General features: G+C 41.3%; 1 protein-coding gene across 1 annotated transcript in view; it reads left to right on the top strand.

Moving 5' to 3' along the window:
- Window positions 1-23192, top strand: part of DNAH6 (dynein axonemal heavy chain 6) — a 285907-nt gene that overhangs the window by 40366 nt on the left and 222349 nt on the right. The window contains exons 15-23 of the mRNA XM_075284265.1: window positions 5807-5935; window positions 10396-10509; window positions 10589-10732; window positions 11612-11824; window positions 13305-13397; window positions 18683-18802; window positions 18986-19166; window positions 21686-21782; window positions 22968-23163. Coding sequence (XP_075140366.1) covers window positions 5807-5935; window positions 10396-10509; window positions 10589-10732; window positions 11612-11824; window positions 13305-13397; window positions 18683-18802; window positions 18986-19166; window positions 21686-21782; window positions 22968-23163 — 1287 coding nt within the window. The remainder of the gene's footprint in view (window positions 1-5806; window positions 5936-10395; window positions 10510-10588; window positions 10733-11611; window positions 11825-13304; window positions 13398-18682; window positions 18803-18985; window positions 19167-21685; window positions 21783-22967; window positions 23164-23192) is intronic.

Here is a 23192-nt window from a genome sequence, read left to right as displayed (position 1 = left end):
GCTGCCTCTGCCTCTGGGATGAGCTGGGAGAGCTCATCCTACAACAGCAGAGGCAGCAGCCGGCTTTGCTGTGCACACGGAGCACAGAGCATGGCTGCTGTGTCAGTGAAGTGGAGCTCGCTAAGCCCCGCCCCCGAAACACCCGCTAAGCCCCGCCCCCAAAACATCCGCTAAGCCCCGCCCCCCGAAACCCCGCACACCACTGCCGGGCATGCCTTTTTTTCGGGGGATGCCTTATATTAGGCAATTCAACAGAAACCCCCGCATGCCTTACTTTCAGGGGGTGTCATACTTTCGGGGAAACACGGTATATATATATATATATATATATATATATATATATATATATACACAGTTAGGGCCAGAAATATTTGGACAGTGACACAAGTTTTGTTATTTTAGCTGTTTACTAAAACATGTTCAGAAATACAATTATATATATAATATGGGCTGAAAGTGCACACTCCCAGCTGCAATATGAGAGTTTCCACATCCAAATCGGAGAAAGGGTTTAGGAATCATAGCTCTGTAATGCATAGCCTCCTCTTTTTCAAGGGACCAAAAGTAATTGGACAATGGACTCTAAGGGCTGCAATTAACTCTGAAGGCGTCTCCCTCGTAAACCTGTAATCAATGAAGTAGTTAAAAGGTCTGGGGTTGATTCCAGGTGTGTGGTTTTGCATTTGGAAGCTGTTGCTGTGACCAGACAACATGCGCTCAAAGGAACTCTCAATTGAGGTGAAGCAGAACATCCTGAGGCTGAAAAAAAAGAAAAAATCCATCAGAGAGATAGCAGACATGCTTGGAGTAGCAAAATCAACAGTCGGGTACATTCTAAGAAAAAAGGAATTGACTGGTGAGCTTGGGAACTCAAAAAGGCCTGGGTGTCCATGGATGATAACAGTGGTGGATGATCGCCGCATACTTTCTTTGGTCAAGAAGAACCCGTTCACAACATCAACTGAAGTCCAGAAGTCTCTCAGTGAAGTAGGTGTATCTGTCTCTAAGTCAACAGTAAAGAGAAGACTCCATGAAAGTAAATACAAAGGGTTCACATCTAGATGCAAACCATTCATCAATTCCAAAAATAGACAGGCCAGAGTTAAATTTGCTGAAAAACACCTCAAGAAGCCAGCTTAGTTCTGGAAAAGTATTCTATGGACAGATGAGACAAAGATCAACCTGTACCAGAATGATGGGAAGAAAAAAGTTTGGAGAAGAAAGGGAACGGCACATGATCCAAGGCACACCACATCCTCTGTAAAACATGGTGGAGGCAACGTGATGGCATGGGCATGCATGGCTTTCAATGGCACTGGGTCACTTGTGTTTATTGATGACATAACAGCAGACAAGAGTAGCCGGATGAATTCTGAAGTGTACCGGGATATACTTTCAGCCCAGATTCAGCCAAATGCTGCCAAGTTGATCGGACGGCGCTTCATAGTACAGATGGACAATGACCCCAAGCATACAGCCAAAGCTACCCAGGAGTTCATGAGTGCAAAAAAGTGGAACATTCTGCAATGGCCAAGTCAATCACCAGATCTTAACCCAATTGAGCATGCATTTCACTTGCTCAAATCCAGACTTAAGGCGGAAAGACCCACAAACAAGCAAGACCTGAAGGCTGCGGCTGTAAAGGCCTGGCAAAGCATTAAGAAGGAGGAAACCCAGCGTTTGGTGATGTCCATGGGTTCCAGACTTAAGACAGTGATTGCCTCCAAAGGATTCGCAACAAAATATTGAAAATAAAAATATTTTGTTTGGGTTATGTTTATTTGTCCAATTACTTTTGAGCTCCTAAAATGTGGAGTGTTTGTAAAGAAATGTGTACAATTCCTACATTTGCTATCAGATATTTTTGTTCAACCCTTCAAATTAAACGTTACAATCTGCACTTGTATTCTGTTGTAGAGGTTTCATTTCAAAACCAATGTGGTGGCATGCAGAGCCCAACTCGCGAAAATTGTGTCACTGTCCAAATATTTCTGGCCCTAACTGTATATATATATATATATATATATATATATATATATATATATATAATTTATATATATATATATATATATATATATATATATTGTGGTAAAGTGTACGGTAAGGTGGTGGATGGAGTGTATATCTCTCCTGGTTTCCTCAGCCAGGCGAGATAAAGGAAAGCCAGGGTAATCATGTTCGAGCATGTTCCACATTATGGGCTGGCTTTTCTGGACTGGAGGGCAGGTTGGTAGTGGGAGCCTTCCAGTCCACACTTACTCCACCACGGGTTTTGCCCTGAGTCTGGGGCAGTCACAGGTGAGGCTTCCTTAGAGCTATTTTACTGGGGAAGGAAGCTCAGTTAGGAGCCTGATACACACAAGGAGTGTGTGAGGAAAACAGGTACCTTGTGGACTTTGACTGGCTCATATGGTGACTCAACCTGCTGTAGGTCAGAGAGGTAACCTGCTGTATAGGTAGAGCCGGACAAGGCTTAGGTTTTGTTTGTTGTTTTGTTTTTGCTGGCACAGTGTTTTATGCCGAATGCTCAAATAAAACACTGGACTTATTTATTTTACTACCTGTCTGCATGGTGTCATTGCCGTTCCCAACCGTGTGAGCTGAACCCCTTACAATATATATATATATATATATATATATATATATATATATATATTTGTGAGAGGACCTTTCACCACCTACAACAGCTCCTGTTCTTAGCATCTATTTATAGGCACTACTCCGCAGCAGGAATTTTTTTCTAGCTCCTACCATTTCCAATCAGTGCAGTTAGTCTTCTACCTGATGTTCTACTTAGACTCTCAACTGTCAGGTGGGCAGTGTCAGGAGGAACCAGGCAAAGGAGTGTGATTCAGAGCTCAAGTCAGAGGTAGACAGTGTCAGAGCTCACAATCACAACCCTTGCCTGACACCACCTACCTGACAGTACAAAGCCTAAATAGCATGTGAGACACCAAAACTAACAGCGCTGATTGCTCAGGAACAACAGAAGCTAGAGAAAAAATTCCATTTGTGCTCAGTCAGTGGAGGGGCACCTACTGATGCAAAGAGCTGGACTTGGCAGAGGCGGTGAAAGCTACTCTTTGAAGGTAATGAGATCAAAATGAATCATATCTATGTGGAGTAGTTTGGCATCTCTGTACCTCTTTGCCAGTGGTGTCCTATTATCACTTGTAAAAAGTCTCTTGTCCTACATAATTTTTTCGTGAAATCATGTACTCAGGTAGGGAAACCCAGTGTAAAGTTTATTTCTGGTCAATGTTTGATCTCCATACAAGCAATATAAAAAGACAAAGATTATAAAACAAAAAATAGAACACAATAATTTATTAAACAAAAAATTAAAGGGTTATACTGGGATGGATTTACCGTACATGGTTTGCTCTTGTTTCACAACACGTACAACCCAATGCGTTTTTTCAAAAATGCATGAGGTTTTTATATAAAACTGCATACATTTTGTATGTGGGTAATAAAAAAAACACATTGTGTAAACTCAGCCAAACAATGAGTTTTGAACCCTGGATCACACTTAATGATGATGTATGCAAGGCAGCCACTCTTCTGCTTGAGCCTTTGCCTCAATTATTTTTTAAAAGGATAAAGCCCCACTTTTCTTTCTTTTTTTTTTTTTTTTTTGCGTCTTTTTGTTGCAGAATTTGCTGCAGTTTTTTGAGGCAAGGTCAGGAGTGCATTTAGCAGAATATTTTCCATTTTTATTTAATCCACTATTGACTATTGAAAAAAAGCTTTGTTTCCACAACGTGGGGCCTTAGCCTAAGTGGTTTTTCTCTTACTAAATGATGACATAGTTTGCCTACTACTGAAATCTGGTAAGAGAAAAACCTCCCACTGGTAACAATGGAGGCAGTGACTCAAACAGCAGAGTTCCTGCTTTGTATAGCTATAATCTTGGATTCAAAACTTGCAGCACAGAATACAACTGTAAAAAGATTAGGGGAAAACATTGAACACAGATGAGTGAATAAAGTATGCCACCTTATTTCTACATTAACTGGAGTGCTAATATATATACATGTTTCAATTACATTTAGTATCATCATAACTGTAAGGCTAAGTTCAGACAGTGTTTTTTGGTCAGGATTTTGATGCGGAATCTGCGTCAAACTCCTGACCTAAAAAAACATCTCCCATTGAAATCAATGGGTGCCGGTCACTTCTTTTTTCTGTGAGTGGGAACAAACCGCTCACGGAATAAAGAAGCAGCATGCCCTTTCTTCAGGCGGATTCCGCAGTCGGTTCAGCCGCGGACATCCGCCTGAAGACACTCCCTCCTGACTAAGCCCATTCATTTGGGCCTAGTCCGGAGCGGAGTGCCGTGTCTGGATGCTGGTGCACTGCACCAGCATCCAGTCGTGGCTACTGGTTTTTTGGTCCGGAATCTGAAGCAGCCTCCGCATCAAATTCTGAACCAAAATACCCCATCTGAACTCAGCCTAACAAAGTGAACAATAAAAGTAATGCAATATTTAATGTGATCACAAAATGACATAAGTAAAAATGGCACAATTGTTTGTTGGTTACATCCATACTTACATAGTGTGTCACTCTCTCAGTAAAGGCCTGGAAAGACTGTGTGAAATTTGCTACAGCACTAGGCTCAGAACACAGAGTTTCATACTTTAAGCCCCCGAAGGGGACTTAGACCCCAGAAGCACCTGGTACATTGCAATTCCATACAGCGCGCCAGCGTAATGACATCGTTGTGCCCCTCGTGATCGCTGAGGCCCAATCACAGGCCCCAGCAGTGACATCTGAGGAACAGAACCTTGGACACAGCCGGAAGAGCTCTGGAGTGGATGCTGACAATGGAGTCTGGAGTGGGTTGAAGACAATGTGCTCTGTGGACCTGATTTACATATCAGTTAAAACAACTTTTTTTACATATATCATGGGGATATACCTCTTCCTTATTTGGAAACCAGAATTAAGGGCTATCCTTAGGATAGACCACCAATATTAGATATGTGAGGATATGAAACCCAGGACACAGATCAGCTTCTCGAGTACAGCGCAGCTACCAGTAATGTTTGAAGTCTATAGTACAGCGCTACAGTACCTAAAGCCACCATTACACTTTGTATGGTGAGCCAACAGCATGTACACATTACCGGGAACTGTGCTGTCTGAGCCTATCAATATTAGACAGTGGATAACCCCCTTTTTTATTTTAAAGCAAGAATTGCCAATGTAGAAAATAATGAAACCATCGGATAGGAGGAAGATGCTCCAAGTGAAAAGACAGACAGCGCTAGTCTAATAAAGGAATCTTTTATTTGTGGTAAAACACACACAATGTGTTTTGAGAAATATACACTTGAGAAAGGCATATCTCCAGAAACGCATTTATCTGTTCTGAGATAATAGTTAATGGCATAAAGAAACAATTTGATAAATATGTCACAAATTGTATGTTATTTTTTGTTTAGGCCTGGTTCACATCTGTGTTTGGTATTCCGTTCGGGGGTCCCCATGTGAACTTCCCAAACAGAATACTGAACACATTGACAAGCGGTGAGCTTATGAAAGCACACGGACCCTATAGGCTATAATGGGGTCCATGTGTTTTCCACACGGAAAATGCGGAGAGAAAACTACTACATTATAGTCTATGGGGACCATGTGCTTTCAGTGCTCACCACTTGTAAATGCGTTCGGTATTCTGTTCGGGAGGTCCTCCCAGAATGGAATATTGAACGCAGATGTGAACCAGGTCTTAAAATCAAAATGTACATGTATTAACTAAAAGGGAAATACTTCTAAATAATTCTAAATTGTTTTGCAGGATCCACAGATTCTGGATATTGGTGCTGAGCAAACCAAAATTAGACAAATCCTGGCTGACTTGCAGATCATCATAGATGAGTTACAAAAACGTGCATTTCAGTATAAAACATATCAAAAGAATTTCAAGGTAATGAAATCCACTTCTTTTAATTTGATGTCTTGTATGTCAAAACAATACTATTATGTGATTTTGCTATCATTGAGATGGAGTCATTGGGCTGATACTAAGGCTGATTCTGCCTCTAAATTCCATTTGAAATCAGCCTCCCATTATTTTCAATGGGTGAAAGTGATGGACGAGTCTTTATTAGCGCACTGATAAAGAAGCATCCTACTCAATCCTGTTTCCACAGCTGAATTAACATGGTAGCTAATGTACAACACCTTGTTCAAAGAGTTTTCCCAGTTTCTTTTCTACTTAAAGGGATCATTAAAACTCATTTTTTTCTCACTTAGGGTGCATTCACACTACGTATACTGCAGCTTATTCTGAACGTAAAACACGTTCAGAATAAGCAGCGTATAAAGCAGTTCCATTCATTTCTATGGGAGCTGGCATACGAGCGCTCCCCATAGAAATGAATGGGCTGCTTTTTTCACTATGAGCAGTCCCATTGAAGTGAATGGGATGTGCTGGTGTGTACGGCTAGCTCTGCTCATGCCGATCCGTACACACGGGCACTTTCCATTCACTTCAATGGGACTGCTCGTAGTGAAAAAAGCAGCCCATTCATTTCTATGGGGAGCGCTCGTATGCCGGCTCCCATAGAAATGAATGGAACTGCTTTATACGCCGCTGATTCTGAACGTGTTTTACGTTCAGAATAAGCTGCCGTATACGTAGTGTGAATGCACCCTAACACGTCGGAATAGCCTTAAGAAAGACTATTCTTCTCCTAACTTTAGATGTCTTCTCCGGCCTGCCGTTCGGTATGAATCCTGGTTTTCGTCGGTATGCAAATGAGTTCTCTCCCAGCACTGGGGGCGGGCACTAGCGCTCAAACCGCCATAAGAAAATGGCTGCTTATATAGTATTTTACGCAGCCTTCTTCTTGTGGCCAGAGAGCATGCGCAGTCGGCTTTGCCCTAGGCCCTAGGCCTAGAAGTTTGAAGCCTGCGCCGGAATAAGACGCGTGAAGAAGACGTTCCTGAAGAAGATGGAGGCGGCACTGGAGAGTTTTCTCACAGCATTGGGGATGCCCCCACTGCTGTTTGAGCGCTGGGGCCCACCACCAGTGCTGCGAGATAACTCATTTGCATATTGATGAAAAATGGGATTTATACCGAACAGCAGCGCTGAGAAGACATCTAAAGATAGGAGAAGAACAGCCTTTCTTAAGGCTATTCCTACATGTTAGTGAGAAAAAATTGAGTTTTAATGATAGGATCCCTTTAATCGGACTCATACTTGAACCATTTGTATGTGTCATAGATAAACAAACTAAATTGTGAATTTCATAAGTGGCTGTGACAGATATAAGTGATAAGAGTAAAGTAAGAAAAGTAAAAGGTATTATCAGTGTTTTAGTAAAACTGTCATCACTATAAGAGATGTAAGTCAATGAATTATCTAGGATTTTTTCCCAGGGAAGATTACATTTATTATGAAGTTTTGTGGGAAATTAGAGTATTTTGCACTCTGGAACCTTCTGCCCATTCTCACAACTCCTGCTACAGCAGGCTAAGCACAAGATGTGAATACCAGTTATTCTGGTCTCCTCGTCTGGTGTAGCATCACTATGGCAGGTAGAGCAGGCTGTACTGTATTGCACAGCCAAAGCTGAACTAACCAAAGCTGGAGCTGGGGCTATTGGATGTAACAGAGTTCGACCAGAGATGAAGCGGGCAAAATGGTAGGTGTTAGGGAATGGCAGACGATAATTCCCCAGAAGCTGCTGGTGAACCCTGGAGGGAGGGGCACAAGGGACAGTGAGCCCTAAACTAAAGGCCCCGCTTTCTCTTCCTATTGCCAGACCCTATTCTAGGTAATAGGCGACAACCACGAAGACAATCCCTCCCTGAATACGTGAAACACAAAACGCAGACAAGACGAACAACAACAAAGGGAGGTCAGCTAGCCAGGGTTCGGTAACAGGAGAGTGATGCAGTGCCAATAAGAGTCCAAAAGAATTGTCAGTAGGGAAGCCAGAGGTCAAGGATTAGAGTACAAGTAATAACAGCAAGAAAAACCAGAAAGCTAGAGGCAATAACTGGCACCAGTATGACTGTGAGCCAAGACTAAATAGGGGAGGAAGAACCCCCCCTGAACCTGATAGGAAGGAAAGCTGTCAATCACTGAATGGACAGAGGGAACAAGGGCAGAAGACGGGTGTGGTGCAAATCCAATTACAACACTAGAGCCGTGTTCACACAGTGCAACTAAAAACTTTAAGCAGATTATCAAACTGCACACGCCTCCTGCGCCGTAGCACGCGAGCAGAGGGTGGCGCAGAGGCCCGAACAGGCAGAGATGTTACAGTAGTATGGCTGGGAAACATAGGAAGACAACTTGTATATTCCGACAGCTTCCTGAGTCAGGGTTAAATAGCCGTGATGGGTGATATTAATGGTAAGCACCATAGAAGGGATTGTTGCTGGCACAACAGTTTTACTATATACAAGTACCCATAGAGGATTTATTGCAACCAACCAAGTACAGTGAAACTGATGCTTAGTGAATCTAAAGAAGTAGTTGAAGGATGGCCAAGAGAAGGAAGCAGTGCATGGTGCTGAATGCAGGACAGGTGGGTAACTATGGGGCTAACAATAACACAGCCTGTCGCTCGAGGTGTTTTAGTTTTAGAAGAATCAATCCAATGTTTTGTAACCCTGAACAGCCATATTAACTGATATCTTTATTTAGATGATATAGTGTGTTCTGTATGTTTATATACTTTGTCAGGGTCTGGGGTTGCTAGGTGGGGTGTCATAAACACACAAGTCCAGTTTCTTTTAGTCCAAAACAAAGGTAGAGTTTATTTTTACTCAAAAAGGTAGTGCAGCAACAAAAAGAAACAATACAAAAATAAATACCTGCCCGGCTAGGCTCTAACTAAACATAGAATAGGTTACCTCACCTAGAATAACAGCAATTCAAAAGCCAGTAGAATCATTCAGGACACAGCTCCACAAATATGACCTCTGTGTCAGCTCTCCAGTCAATCTCTCCCAAAGTGTTGCTGCTGGAGCTGGCTTCTTAAGCCTCCTTGACGAGGAGTCTCTCTGCAGCTAAGTTGCTGCCGGAACATCCCCAAAAGTGTGGATTGGAGGGGGGTGGAATGACAGGTCCCACTACCAATCCTACCTGTCATTCCTAAAAATCCAGCCCCATACTGAGCATTTACTGTACCAAAATGCTCAACAGACGAAAGTTGTCTGCTGAGAACAAACATTCCTGGAGTTTTCTCATCTCACCCACCTGAGTAGTCTGGGTGAGATGTACACCCCCTCCATTACCTGACCAGCCATCGGCATACAACTTATAGAAATGTAGATACTTTTTTTTTTTTAAACTCGTTTTATTGAAGAAGGTATAACAAATGACACAATACAATCAGGAGAATGCATATACAGAGCAAAAATAAGGAAACAAGAAAAGGGTACCAAACAAACAAACAGAACCGCCACAGCGCCATCCCAACCCACGCCCGACCATATCGTACAGCAGAAGCAAGATAAGAGCGAATACACCGCAGCGTCAGTACTCACACAGGACCCAACGCAAAGGGGAGTACAGCACCACTCAGCAGATCCCCCACTCAGGACTCAAAGGCACCCAGAGCTGAGCGCAGCAAAGGGGCGGAGTACTGAGTGAGAGGAGAATCACACCACGCCCCCCAAACCTTGATGAATTTCTGGGGGCAGCCTCTACCTTTGTATATGATCTGGTTGAACGGGAGGATCGAATTCACCAATTTCCGCCATTGGGACACAGACGGAGATCGTGAGGCCATCCACCGCAAGGCGATGGCCTTTCTGGCATAAAACAGACATTCTCTAAGAAAAATTCGAGTATGGTGTTGCCACAGCTCCTCATCCAGTACCCCAAACAAACAAATTGCAGGAGAAAGCGGGACAGGGCAATCTAGGATCTCCGTCAGGAGGTCTATCACCTCTCGCCAGAAGGCGTCTATGGCCGAGCAACTCAGAAATCTAGATACTTATGAACTTAATTTTATTAATGGAATTCACCACCTTTGTACATACTGTAAACTATTGGGGAATATTAGAAATCGTCACTACACCCTAACTGTATTATTAAAATTACTCTGTAGCCAGGTAATGTATGGATAGTATCCCTCAATGCTTAGGGGATCCTACTCCATGTATTTACCATCCTGACATGGGAACTTATTGCTTTTACTGTATCTCAATCGTCTTAGATGTAAGACACAGCTCTTATGAAAAGTCTGAAAGGAAACAATACAAGTTATTACTGGAATAATAATAATAATAATAATTAATAATAATAATAATAATAATATACTTGACAATTGATGTTTATATAGCCCTCTAATATGCCAAAGATGCCCTGATGGATGGAACATGATGCCAAAAGTAATTGGACGTGTTTTTAACTGTTTACAGGTTGAAGTGACAAAGTTTGATGAACTAGAAGAAGTAAGTGCAGAACTAAAACTAAAGCAGCTTCTATGGGATTCAATGACAGAATGGGATATGCTGCAAGCTGAGTGGATGCAGGTAAGGCTTTGATCTTGGCTATTGGTCAATAAATAATATAAGCGCTGTTAGATTGAAATAGCACTTTACACTTTTACAGACCAAATTTGAAGCACTGGATCCAGAGCAACTGAACTCCTTAGTTCTTAAGTATGCCAAATTTGTAAATCAGCTGGAAAAAGGACTACCGCCAAATAATGTAGTGCCATGTCTGAAAGAAAAGGTGGAGAAGATGAGAGAAAAGGTAAGCCATTTGGTAATGTATGTATCCTGAATAAACAAAAACATTGGTGGTCCATTTTGAAATACTTGTCTTAAAAATCAATTATATAATGAAAAACTTTGGATTATAATAATTGTTAAACGGAAAATTGTGAAACTGTGGGCTGCTGAGCCAGTGTGGATCTCGACTAGGCTCTCCATGGCCTTACGCTGTATATACAAATACATAAAAGTGGCCTATTGACTTCCCCTTGACAACCAGTGCTAGCTGACATTTGTTTATTCAACTTAATGAAATTTAGAAGCAAGGGATAAAAAAACACATTTTTTTGAATATCCTATTAGGGAATCTGAATTAATAGAGGAGATTCCATGTCTCAATATCCTTATACATGAGCTAGAATTGATAGTGTCTAGAAGTATACGGCTCCTGGTTTATATTAGCACATAGACATGTTCTGACTTGACAGTGTTGCTTTATAATCTTGTAGACAGATTGTTGGGACTCTACAGAATCATGTTTTTTCATTCTTGTGCATGCATTATTTAATGTGAAACATCTGTGTAATAGCCGGAGCACATTCTGTTATTGTTACAGTACACTAATGAGGATTATTAATAGAAACTGTTAAACAATTTGGGACAACATGGAAGATGAAAGAAAAGGCAAAGTCACATTTTTATGCTCTAAACAGGTCAAAGTGTTCTGTTTTCTCATAGCTTCCATGTACATGAAAGGTATAAAAATGTTCAGCACTATTCCAGAGGTCACCCAGTCTTAGGGCTCATATACAAGGCTATATAACAGATTTGTGTTGTATGCTGTTGTGAGCGCATCTCAGTGTGTTTTCAGTTTTATATTGGAGAAAATTTACTAAATATTACACATTTTATTTCGTAGGTACCCATAATAACAGACCTAAGAAATCCATGTTTGAAGCCCAGGCATTGGGCCATCCTGGAACAAACGATTAATGCAGCATTGATAGACACAGAGCCCCCGCTCTCTCTAGAAAAGCTGATAGAGATTAAGGCATTTGACTATGCACAGAATATTCAGGAGGTATCAGGACAGGCTTCAGGAGAAGCTTCATTAGAGACTATACTGAAAAAGGTAAAGTGTGTAACTCGCGTGGTGTCTATCAACTGCTTTCTTTTAGTGCACACTATTTTGATAACTTATTAACGTGTAAAATATATTTGTATTTTCTGTTTACTGACTTACTTGTTGAATACAGAATCTACAGTGTGTACGTCTACATTCCATATTTGACATAGTGTTTCAAATGACCACAGAGAGATTTTTGGTGTAAAAGATAAACCTTTTATTAACTCCTAACGAAAACATAGGGGCTGATTTATTATGACTTCTGTGCCAGAAAACCGGCTTACAAATAGTGAAAAAAGTCAGAATTTTTTGCACAAGTGATTTTGTTCTACAGCCCACCTATCACTTTTCTCAAATGGTGCAACAGGAAGGATCTTTTGGCACAAATGGTGCACTGCTCTTGCTGCTCAAGTAGCATTGGTAATGTCATAGCAGTGGGAGGATCAATTCTCATTCCATGGGAAGCACAGGCAGTGATCCAAAGGAGCTGAAGGCCCGCCCCCAGTGCACCAGCTACCTACTTTGCATAAGACTTTAAAGTTGTTTTACTCCAAATCTACAAAAATGACATACATAACAGCATGTTTTGCTCTGTAAGGCCCAGTTCACATCAGTGTCCGGGAAATCCACTTGGGGACCCCCCCGAATGGAAACCTATTTGCCTTAAAAAACGGTTGCCTAAGAAACCACACAGACCCCACAGACTATATTGGGGTCCGTGTGGTTTCTACATGAATCATGTGGATAGAAATGTACTGCAAGCAGCACTTTTCTCTCTCCATGTTTCGTGTGGAACCCGAGCGGAAACCACACAGACTCCTTTACAATCTATGGGGTCCAAGTTATATATTAGCTAACTGCTTTTTAATGCATATGTTTCCATTTGGGGGTCTCCAAGCGGACTCCCCAAATGGAAACCCAAACGCTAATGCCTAACACAGTGGTATGCTTGGGGGAGATGGTAGAATCCCTCTAATAGCGTCTATATTCTGTTGATACAGCGTGAAGAGGAACCATTGAGTAATTTTCAAGCGTCTCTTTTGTTAAGATTTTCCACAAATCATTTAAAATTGTATTGGATGATCCTTAGTAGCAGACTGCAAATTATCACTTTTCTAGTCAAGGCTTTTGTTATGTAAAATTCAGGAAAAGGAAAATTGTCATTGCTTATATATCTTCTGACATATAATACAAAAAGATATCTTCAGCTACGGTTTGTTAGCTAGAAGCCCAGTTTGTTGCTAGAATGAATTGACCAACATTACTTTTATGAGCTCAGTTTGACAACTGTGCAGATCCAGAGTTCTCCTAGCTAAAAGCAGAAGGAAGTTAGAGGTTGACCCGTCTAATCCTAATAATCAGGTCCTCCCCTAGTAACATCTTCTCACAAATGTCACACCATTAGATGTGCTGCACTGAACTCTCAGTTTTAGTGTTGTCAAGCAGATTTCCAGCCATATAAATGTTGAACTTTATTTTCAACTAGGTGGAAGATTCCTGGAAAACCACTGAATTCACTTCTATTCCACACAGAGATTCTAAAGATGTGTTCATTCTTGGTGGAACGGATGACATCCAGGTGAGTAGTGACACTACTGCCTACCTAACGCCATTCCTCTGTCGTAATTGGTCTTATATAATTCATGAATGAGAATGTATTTGAAATAAGCATATCTTAGAGTTATGAAGTTGTTTATTGACTGACCCCTCCAATCATTTTATACTAGCTGAAGGTGATGACTTCAGATAGTTAATTACTTTTTTATTATCCTTGTTAAGGCTGAGGCCCAACATTGCAGAGACACAGCTTTTTTTTTTTGCCAAGAATGGCTACAAAAAGAATGCAACATATATAAGAAGTTCTTTTTATTTCTACCTTTGCTCAATCCACACCTGGATTTGACTAAAAAAAAACCCTCAGCAAAATCTGCAACAAAAAAGTTGCTTCTACAGTAGGGTTTTCGGTCTTTACGTCCATGTGGTTAACCTGCAAAACTGCCCACCTGTTAACAAGGGAACAAGGAATAATTAATAAAAGTGAATACACTGACCCTCTTGGCATTTAATTATTTTTATTATTATTATTATTGTTTATTTATATAGCACCATTAATTCCGTGGTGCTTTACATTTGGGGGTTACATACAATACACAAAATATACAGGTAGATATCATACTAACAGTGATCGGCTGGCACAGTGGGGTAGAGGGCTCTGCCTACAAGGGCTTACAATCTATGAGGGAAGGGGGGTAGAGACAGAAGGAGATAGGGAGACAGTTCAGATGGTGGTGTGGTGATAGTGTTATTGGAGGTTGTAGGCCTTCCTGAATAGGTGAGTCTTCAGGGCCTTCTTGAATCCTGTGATTGTGGGGATCAGTCTTATGTGTCTTGGTAGGGCGTTCCAGAGTATGGGGGATGCACAGGAGAAATCTTGGAGACGGTTGTGTGAGGAGTGAATGAAAGCAGAGCAGAGTAGGAGGTCGTTGGAGGATCTGAGGTTACGTGTGGGCAGGTAGCGGGAGATTAGTTCAGAGATATATGGAGGGGCCAGGTTGTGGATGGCTTTGTATGTTAGCGTTAGTAGCTTGAATTCAATTCGCTGGGCTATAGGTAGCCAGTGGAGGGACTGGCAGAGGGGAGCAGCCGATGAAGATCAGGGGGAGAGGTGAATTAAACGAGCAGCACAGTTTAAGGTGGACTGGAGGGGGGCGAGGGTGTTTGCTGGGAGTCCATGGAGAAGGGTGTTGCAGTAATCTAGGCGGGAGATTATGAGGGCCTGGACAAGCATCTTAGTGGTTTCAGGGCTGAGGAAGGAGCGGATTCGGTGGATGTTCTTGAGTTGGAGGCGGCAGGAGGTGTTGAGGGTTTGAACGTGTGACTTGAAGGATAGGTCGGAGTCCAGGGTTACCCCAAGGCATCGGGCCTGTAGGACAGGGGTAATTGTGGTTCCGTTAACTTTGATAGATGGGTCAGGTGGAGTCGCCATACGGGGTGGGGTGAAGATGATGAACTCTGTTTTCTCCATGTTGAGTTTGAGAAAGCGGGAGGAGAGGAAGGAGGCTACAGCTGCTAAACAGTCTGGAACTCTGGCCAGCAGGGAGGTAATGTCTGGTCCAGAGATGTATATTTGGGTGTCATCGGCATAGCAATGGTATTGAAAACCATGAGATTCTATGAGTTGGCCCAGAACTGCATGATGTGTCTTTACCCTTACTGTCTAGTCCAATGGATTGACTGGTAACGCAATCCATTTCACTATGACTTATAAAAAATACTTTTTGGTATTCTAAAATGGGAAATGAGAAAAGCAATAAACGGTGTGTGGAAACACACTGGGGGGAATTTGTTAAACCATTTGTGTCAGTCTTGCATAGCTGGGTATAATTGTGGTGTGTCTTTGGCTTACAATCCTTTCATGTGCAAAAGGTTCTCCACATTGTGCATTCTCTACCTGTCTCAACAATTTTTGTGTAAGTGGGCAAAGCGGGGAGGAGAACAAGGTTGGTTGAAGACACCTCAGACTTATACATTTACTAGCTGTTACCCGCGACTTCGTCTGCGGTGATTGTAGGAGTGGGTATATACAGGCGCGGGTAGGGTTTTCGTACTGTGTATAAGGGATGGGATATGAAATGTAACTTTGTATCTTGTTGTTGCTGTAATTCAGAGAATACATGAGACTTTTGTGTTGAAGTTACTTTGTATTTCAGCTGCTATACGGTGTTGTGAGAAACTTTACATAGTGACTTTGGGACAGAAGTATTTGAAGTTAACCCTTTCCTGCCGATGGCATTTTTTGATTTTCGTTTTTGACTCCCCTCCTTCTAAACCCATAACTTTTTTATTTCTCCGCTCCCAGAGCCATATGAGGTCTTAATTTTTCCTGGGACAAATTTTTCTTCATGATGCCACCATTATTTATTCTATATAATGTACTGGGAAGCAGGGAAAAAATTCTGAATGGGGTGGATTTGAAGAAAAAATGCAGTTCTGCGACTTTCTTACGGGCTTTGGTTTTACGGCGTTCACTGTGCAACCAAAATGACCTGTCCCCTGTATTCTGTGTTTCGTTACGACTCCGGGGATACCAAATTTATATGGTTTTATTTACATTTTGACCCCTTAAAAAAATCCCAAACTGTGTTAAAAAATTATTTTTTGAAAAGTCGCCATATTCTGACAGCCGTAACTTTTTTATACGTGCGTGTACGGGGATGTATAGGGCGTCTTTTTTTGCGGGGTCGGGTGTACTTTTTAGTTCTACCATTTTCGGGAAATGTTATTGCTTTGATCACTTTTTATTCAATTTTTTATCAGAATCAAAACAGTGAAAAAATGGTGGTTTGGCACTTTTGACCATTTTTCCCGCTACGGCGTTTACCGAACAGGAAAAATGTTTGTATAGCTTTGTAGAGCGGGCGATTTCAGACGTGGGGATACCTAACGTGTATGTGTTTCACAGTATTTAACTACTTTTATATGTGTTCTAGGGAAAGGGGGGTGATTTGAATTTTTAATCCTTTTTATTTATTTTTTTATATTTTTTTACTTTTTGTAAACTTTTTTTTTTGCATTTATTAGACCGCCTAGGGGTATTGACATGGGTGGGCGGTGTCGCGGATTGTCAGAGCGGTGGGGGTCGGCAAACATGGCTTCTCCGGAGCGTTAAAGAGCGCCTCCTGGAGTATCGTTAAGGTGAGGGGCAAAGTGTTAAAGTATATGTATATGAGATTGTGTGGGGTTAGGGGCTAGGCTGTAGAGGGTAATATGAATTTTGTGGCTTGCTATGGTCCAAAGTGTGTGAGATTGCAGAGATGGTGGTGTGATTTTGGGTTTTGTGGGGGTCCTGGCACAAACGTATGTGTGCTATTGTGACAAAAAGTAGCCTATTGCGCAATCGGGTGTATTAACTATGTTTGTGGAAAATTTCAGCCAAATCGGTGGAGCGGTTTTTCCGTGATTGAGGAACAAACATCCGAACATCCAAACTCACAAACCCACAAACTTTCACATTTATAATATTAATAGGATTATAACTCGCACCAGAAAACTGTCTTTAGTTATCTAACTGGTGTAGATTTCCATTCTGCACCAGATTCATTAAAGGGATTGTTCCGTTATGACCACAGGACAGAGGATAAGTAACTGATTGCTGGGTGACCTGACTGCTGAGTCCTCTGTGACCAGGGGGATAGGAGACCGAAACTCCCCCTAAAGCTTCCTTGTGAATGGAGTACTAGTGCACTTTTGTGGCGAGTGCTCCATTCACTTCTATGGGGCTGCAATCTCCAGCAGCGGCCACAGCCACATAAAAGTGAATGGGGTGCTGGTCATGCACGTACACTGGCGCTCTATTCACAAAGAGGCCTAATGGAGTCTTTTGGTCCCCTGATCACTGGGGGAGACAGTTTTCAGGACCTCAGTGTTCAGACACTTATTCCCTGTCCTGTGTATGGGAATAAATGTCCATAATGGGACCCTTTAAGGGCTTGGAACCTTTTATTAATGGCGCACCTTTTTGAAATGTAGTTTTTTGACAGCTTTTTTTTCCCAAAATTTGTGGATGAGATTAATGAAATCTCATTTACATTACTGATACTATAAAATGCTGAGTTTTTTCTACTGCATTTCCACAGCATGACTTATTCACACGACCATATTGTTTTCACAAGGCTGTTTTGACAATGAATTTGATGTGTAAATTCATTCATTTTTTGAAGGCCCATTTTTCACAGCTGTCAATAAACTGACAAAAACTGCAACGGCCAGGATAGTGCCATTGCCTGGTCATTATTCACTGCCATATGAATACAGGCAGTCTGTGCACTTGTGTGTGCATAAGTCCTTAGCCTTAAACTGTTTAGCACCTGATCCCTCGGGACTCACTAGATGTAACTACACACAGGACACCAGTGCCAAACAGTTTAAGGCTAAGGAATTATGCACGAACAAGTGCAAGGACGGCCCATAGTCACATGCTAGTGGATAATGGCCATGCAATGGCACTGTCATGGGGTTGTCAGTTCTTGGCCACCTTTCTCTCCTTTTTAGAGAACAAATGGGAAATCTCTGCTGTGGAATTCTTACCTAGAATCAAGAACAGAACTAGAAATTCCTTGAGAGTGAAAAGATTTTTCATGCACTCTTCCTCATTTATAATGTTTTATTATTTAGTTATTATGTCCATGGGGTGAACTATGAATTATTAGAAGTATAACATTTGTCTGTCACATATTGGTACAAACAGACACATATTAATGAGTTCTTTTTCAGAATACTTACACCATTAAGTGACGGCTAAAATTACTTGTAATTATTAAGTTTTAGCTAATTATTTACTTGCTACTTACTTGTTTAGCTGCTTATTTGCATGAAGGTGCCATTCATTAAATATGCTTTTAGAGAATTACATGAGAGCGGCTTAAAGGGCTTCCCTACTTATTGCAACAGTTATCCAAAGCCTGTAAAAGTGTTAGGTATTATAGAGATGAGCGAATATACTCAATCGAATACCTTGGCCACATAGCTCCCGACGCCAGGGAAGGTGAGAGGGGCAGTAAATTTGATGCCCCAGAAGTGTTTTTGCAACAGGAGCTATGCGGCCGAGGTATTCGATCGAGTATATTCGCTCATCTCTATTAGGTAACAAAAAGCGCTATGCTTATCAGTTTAATACCCCGTTGCTTGCAGCGCCACTACTCAGGTCTCTTTAAGATCTTAAAGGGAGAATAGTAAGTAAAAAAGTATTTTTTTATGTGTATGTGCTGCTGCAGTACTTTGTGTGCTGTAAACTCAGCAGACAGACCAGTCTTGTATTTAGTCTTAAGGTGATGTGAAAATTGATAAAGCATATTCATTTTTCAGGTTCTGCTTGATGACAGTACTATAAACATATCGACTATTGCATCTTCTCGCTATGTTGGACCCATCAAGCCTCGTGTCGATGAATGGCAGAAGAATCTTGCCTTGTTTAACCAAACTCTTGTAAGTACGGTGCTTACTGCGTCTGCAGCATTATTAGCATGATGTAACTGTCCAGTCTTCTATTCACCGCCTGTTCACGTGATAGATGGCTAGAACAGATGAGCTAATGACCTATTGTTACAATAACTGTTATTAATGATTATAATTGTTTTTGTCTCCTATTCTGTTATAATATTGATCTAGGACGAGTGGCTGACTTGTCAAAGAAACTGGCTATATTTGGAAAGCATTTTTAGTGCACCTGATATTCCAAGGCAGCTGCCAGCGGAAGCCAAAATGTTTTTACAAGTTGACAAATCTTGGAAAGAGATAATGAGAAAAGTAAACCGTTTACCCAACGCGCTTAGAGCAGCCACCCAACCAGGTATGCATATGTTTCATTCCCTCTCTCTTTGGAAGTACCTTAGTGATTTCCCAAAATGCCCAATTTAAGCCCTTAACCAAACTTGAGTTAAGTTAAGGGTGGACATATCTGTTTTATTAGAAAGTATGGGGTCCTTTTACTCCTTTTATGCCTGGTGAGGCAGCCGCTGGCCACCACTTCTGGTGAAGAATGGAGTTGTGGCATTTTTGTGATCCTTTTATTTCTATGAGAGCTATGTCAATAATATCTAAAGTGGAAATGCCCTTTTACTGGGTAATCCTGTAAACGGGTAAACTTATATCCAGATGCACCGTTCAACAGATCAAGAAAAATGATTTGTTGTGAACTAGAATGAGGATGAAAATATGATTGCACAAATCATACAGTGAATACCCTTTATTTGCCAAATTTTAATACCCTTTTGTTACTGCGTGGATTTTAGTGGGCTTTTAAAGAGAACCTTTCATGTCTCTGACATCGGCGGTATTATATAGCACTATAAGGGTGCATTCACACTAGGTATACGCTCATCTCATTCTGAGCGTAAAACACGTTCAGAATGAGCGCATACAAAGCAGATCCCATTCATTTTTACAGTATGGGAGCCGGCATACGTGCACTCCCCATAGGAAAGAATGGGTTGCTTTTTTCCCTATTGCTTTCAATGTGATACGCGCGTATCACATTGAAAGCAATAGGGAAAAAAGCCTCCCATTCATTTCAATGGGGAGCGCACATATGCCGGCTCCCATACTGTAGAAATGAATGGGATCTGCTTTGTATGCGCTCATTCTGAACATGTTTTACATTCAGAATGAGCTGAGCGTATGCTCATTGTGAATGCGCTGGATATCTCTCCACTGTCAGAAGGGTGGGCTTACAACTCAGCATTAACGATTGGATGTGGTGAACGCCATGCCCCTTCCCTCCCCCTCACACTTCCATAGCCTTTTACTGTCGAGGGGTCTGACAGCCAGAACTCCTGAAGAACAGCTTTTCGGGGACAGTGCAGTTACCAGTAATGTTAACAATTCCAGGAGCCACACTGTTCACTTGCCATACAATGTGTAGCGGTGGGTTTAGGTACTGCACCACTACATGGTATGGTGAGCAGCATGGCTCCAAACATGTTATTAACTGTAGCCTTGCTCAATATAGTTGATCTGCAGGGGTCCTGGCTGTCATATCCACACAGATGTAATACTGATGATCTATCCTAAGGTTAAGCCATCAGTATTAGAAAGGTGTATAATTAATTTAATGTACAAGGACATAATTTATATTAGGGGGACAGAGGACACTTTAGGTGAAAGGAGGCACTGTGGGGGGGAGGCATTATACTGTGTGGGGACCAGGAAAAGATGTTGCTATGCCATGTGGGACCAGAAAACAGGGCTTTATATCATATTGATCCTCGTAAAGGTGGCTTTATACCTTGTGGGGTCTAAGGTTTTTTTTTCTAATGTGTGGGGCTAAGAAATGGGATATTATTCAATGTGGGGTTCAGGAAAGGGTGCATTATGCTACGTGCGAGCCAGTAAAGTGACATGACTTTTATGGTCGCTGTGACAGTAGCAGTATGGTCTGCCCATAGAATCAATTCCACTGGTGGGCCCTAGACATCCCAGTCCGACACTGATCTCACCAGAGTGAGATGTGCATAAGGTATTAACAGGCCCATGGCTCTTAATAATTTTAGCACATCTCAACATTAATATTTATTTCAGCTATCTATGCTGGTTTCAGGTGAAAATGCTCAAACCACTGTGGGGTATGTGGTGGAAAATAAGTAAAAAGTCAAATAATTTTGCGCAGCCACCACATGCACCAAGAAATGTGACTTTCACTACTGAAAAACCTTTATTTAAGTCCTCCATGTGAAAATACAGCAAAGCCATAGTCAATATAAACATTTTTACAACTATAATGACCATTTTTCCAGTGATACCCAAAGGAAAATAAACAAAATAAAAACACAGCACCATGCACTAATAGCGTGATAATGTATGAAAAGTTGATGATGAGAAAAGACAGATAATTGAAGGCTCACCTTGTTGGGTTGTGACAATTAGTTCACGGCCACTATATAAATATATAGAGATAACTCTTGTATATTAAATGAAACCTAGTAGCAGCAGCCAGCTTAGGTAAGGAAAAAAGGCAAATAGGCGCATTGGTTCAAATAAGAAAAGCTTTATTTTCACACATTACATTTTGGGAACAGGTCCCTTTTTCAATTGTGTATACCAGGTTCCTTTCTCAAGTGTGTATACCAGTGGGTATACACACTTGAGAAAGGGACCTGATCCTGAAATGCGTTGTGTATCAATGAAACTTTTCACGTTTGGACAAGCTTGCCTATTTGCCTTTTTTCTTCCACCTCTGGACATTTTTCTAGCGAGGATTGAAGTTTTCTTCTTTGTTTTGTGCAGCCTGTGCACAAATTGTGGTTACAGCGCTCATTGTATTATTTTTTCCAGTGAAATGTTTTAATTAATGTAATATTCCATCATGTTCAGGTCTTCTGGAGACATTTCAAAATAACAATGCGCTCCTTGATCAAATTCAGAAATGCCTGGAGGCTTACTTGGAATCCAAACGCGTAGTGTTTCCAAGGTCAGTAACATATAAGCTATTTTATCAGTAAGGCAGACTGTTCTACTGTTTTGTATTGATTTTACTGCTCTAAATTGCAACCCTTGACAATAAACTAGATGGACATAATAAAAGAACAGTAAGGAAAATAAACTTTTAACTAAATATAACTACATTGCTCAATCCCTTTTCTTAAAATAACATTTCAGAAGTCCTCATTGATATATTTTCCTATAGTGCATGTAGGCAATATAAGAAAAAACCTTTCCCAGAAATGAGATTCTGAAGTGACATGGCTGAATGTGAAGCAGAGGTTGCTTTCCCCCGTATGATTTATAATTATTTTAAATCTATATTTTTCTGTGAAAGGTGATAACTAATGAAATAAAATGTCATCATTTTAACAATAGGGTGCCACAGGCACTGTTACAACTGTGGCTCTATTTAAAGAGGACCTTTCATGTGCTCGGGCACATGCGGTTTTATATACCGCTAAAAAGCCGACAGTGCACTGAATTCGGCTTTTTGTTATGTGCCCTTGGTGCAGAGCTGGACGTTGAGCGCTGAGGAACGCTCCCCCAGTACTAGGCTATGGATGAGTACTGTCAGAAGGAGGGGGGGGGGGTGGTGTTTCTCACTGCTTATTATCATGGCTGGGCGGTAAGGAATGCTCCCTCTATCGGTATAGCACTATGGACTCTACGGTCAGGAGGGGCATTCCTCATAGACTGTCAGAAACGCCCTTCTGACACTGAAGAGCTATTGGTAACAGCACCGATAGCTCTTCACCAGGGGCACATAACAGGAAAGCCGTGCGCTGACCTCCCCCTTTATAATGGCTCTTATATAAATGTCCCCCCTAATGCCCTCTAATGAATTCTCCCTTATATTTTCCCCTCCTGAAAACCTCTTATAATAGTAAAACACCTACAACTGTGCTAAACTCCCCCCCCCCCCCCCCCGAAAAAAAAAATCATCTTTTTCTAGATATTACACTGCCTCATTCTCTGTAGGATCTCACATAAATTATCCAAAACTCATTAATAAAGTATATTGCAAAATTCATTAATGGCACAAATACTGCCAGAAAATCAAAAGTTGTTCAAAAGTTTAGTTACATTTTAAGGCCCAAGGTTAAGAAACAGAACGCACCTGTGAAAATAGCATTGTTCTTCTTGGTAACAGATGTATTAATATTTTAAACAGATTTTACTTCTTATCCAATGATGAATTGCTGGAAATACTTGCTCAGACACGCAATCCACAAGCAGTTCAGCCTCACCTACGGAAGTGTTTTGATTCAATTGCTAGACTTGAGTTTGGCACTGTGGCTTCTGATGGAGATCAAGAGAAGGTTTTCACAAATGATATCCTGGCTATGTTGTCACCTGAAGGAGAGAGGGTATTATTAGTGATCAATAGTTTTATGTT

This window comes from Leptodactylus fuscus, chromosome 1 (genome assembly GCF_031893055.1).
Source record: "Leptodactylus fuscus isolate aLepFus1 chromosome 1, aLepFus1.hap2, whole genome shotgun sequence".
NCBI lineage: Eukaryota > Metazoa > Chordata > Amphibia > Anura > Leptodactylidae > Leptodactylus > Leptodactylus fuscus.
Note: the sequence above shows the minus strand (reverse complement) of the source record. Positions and strands in the feature narration are given on the sequence as shown.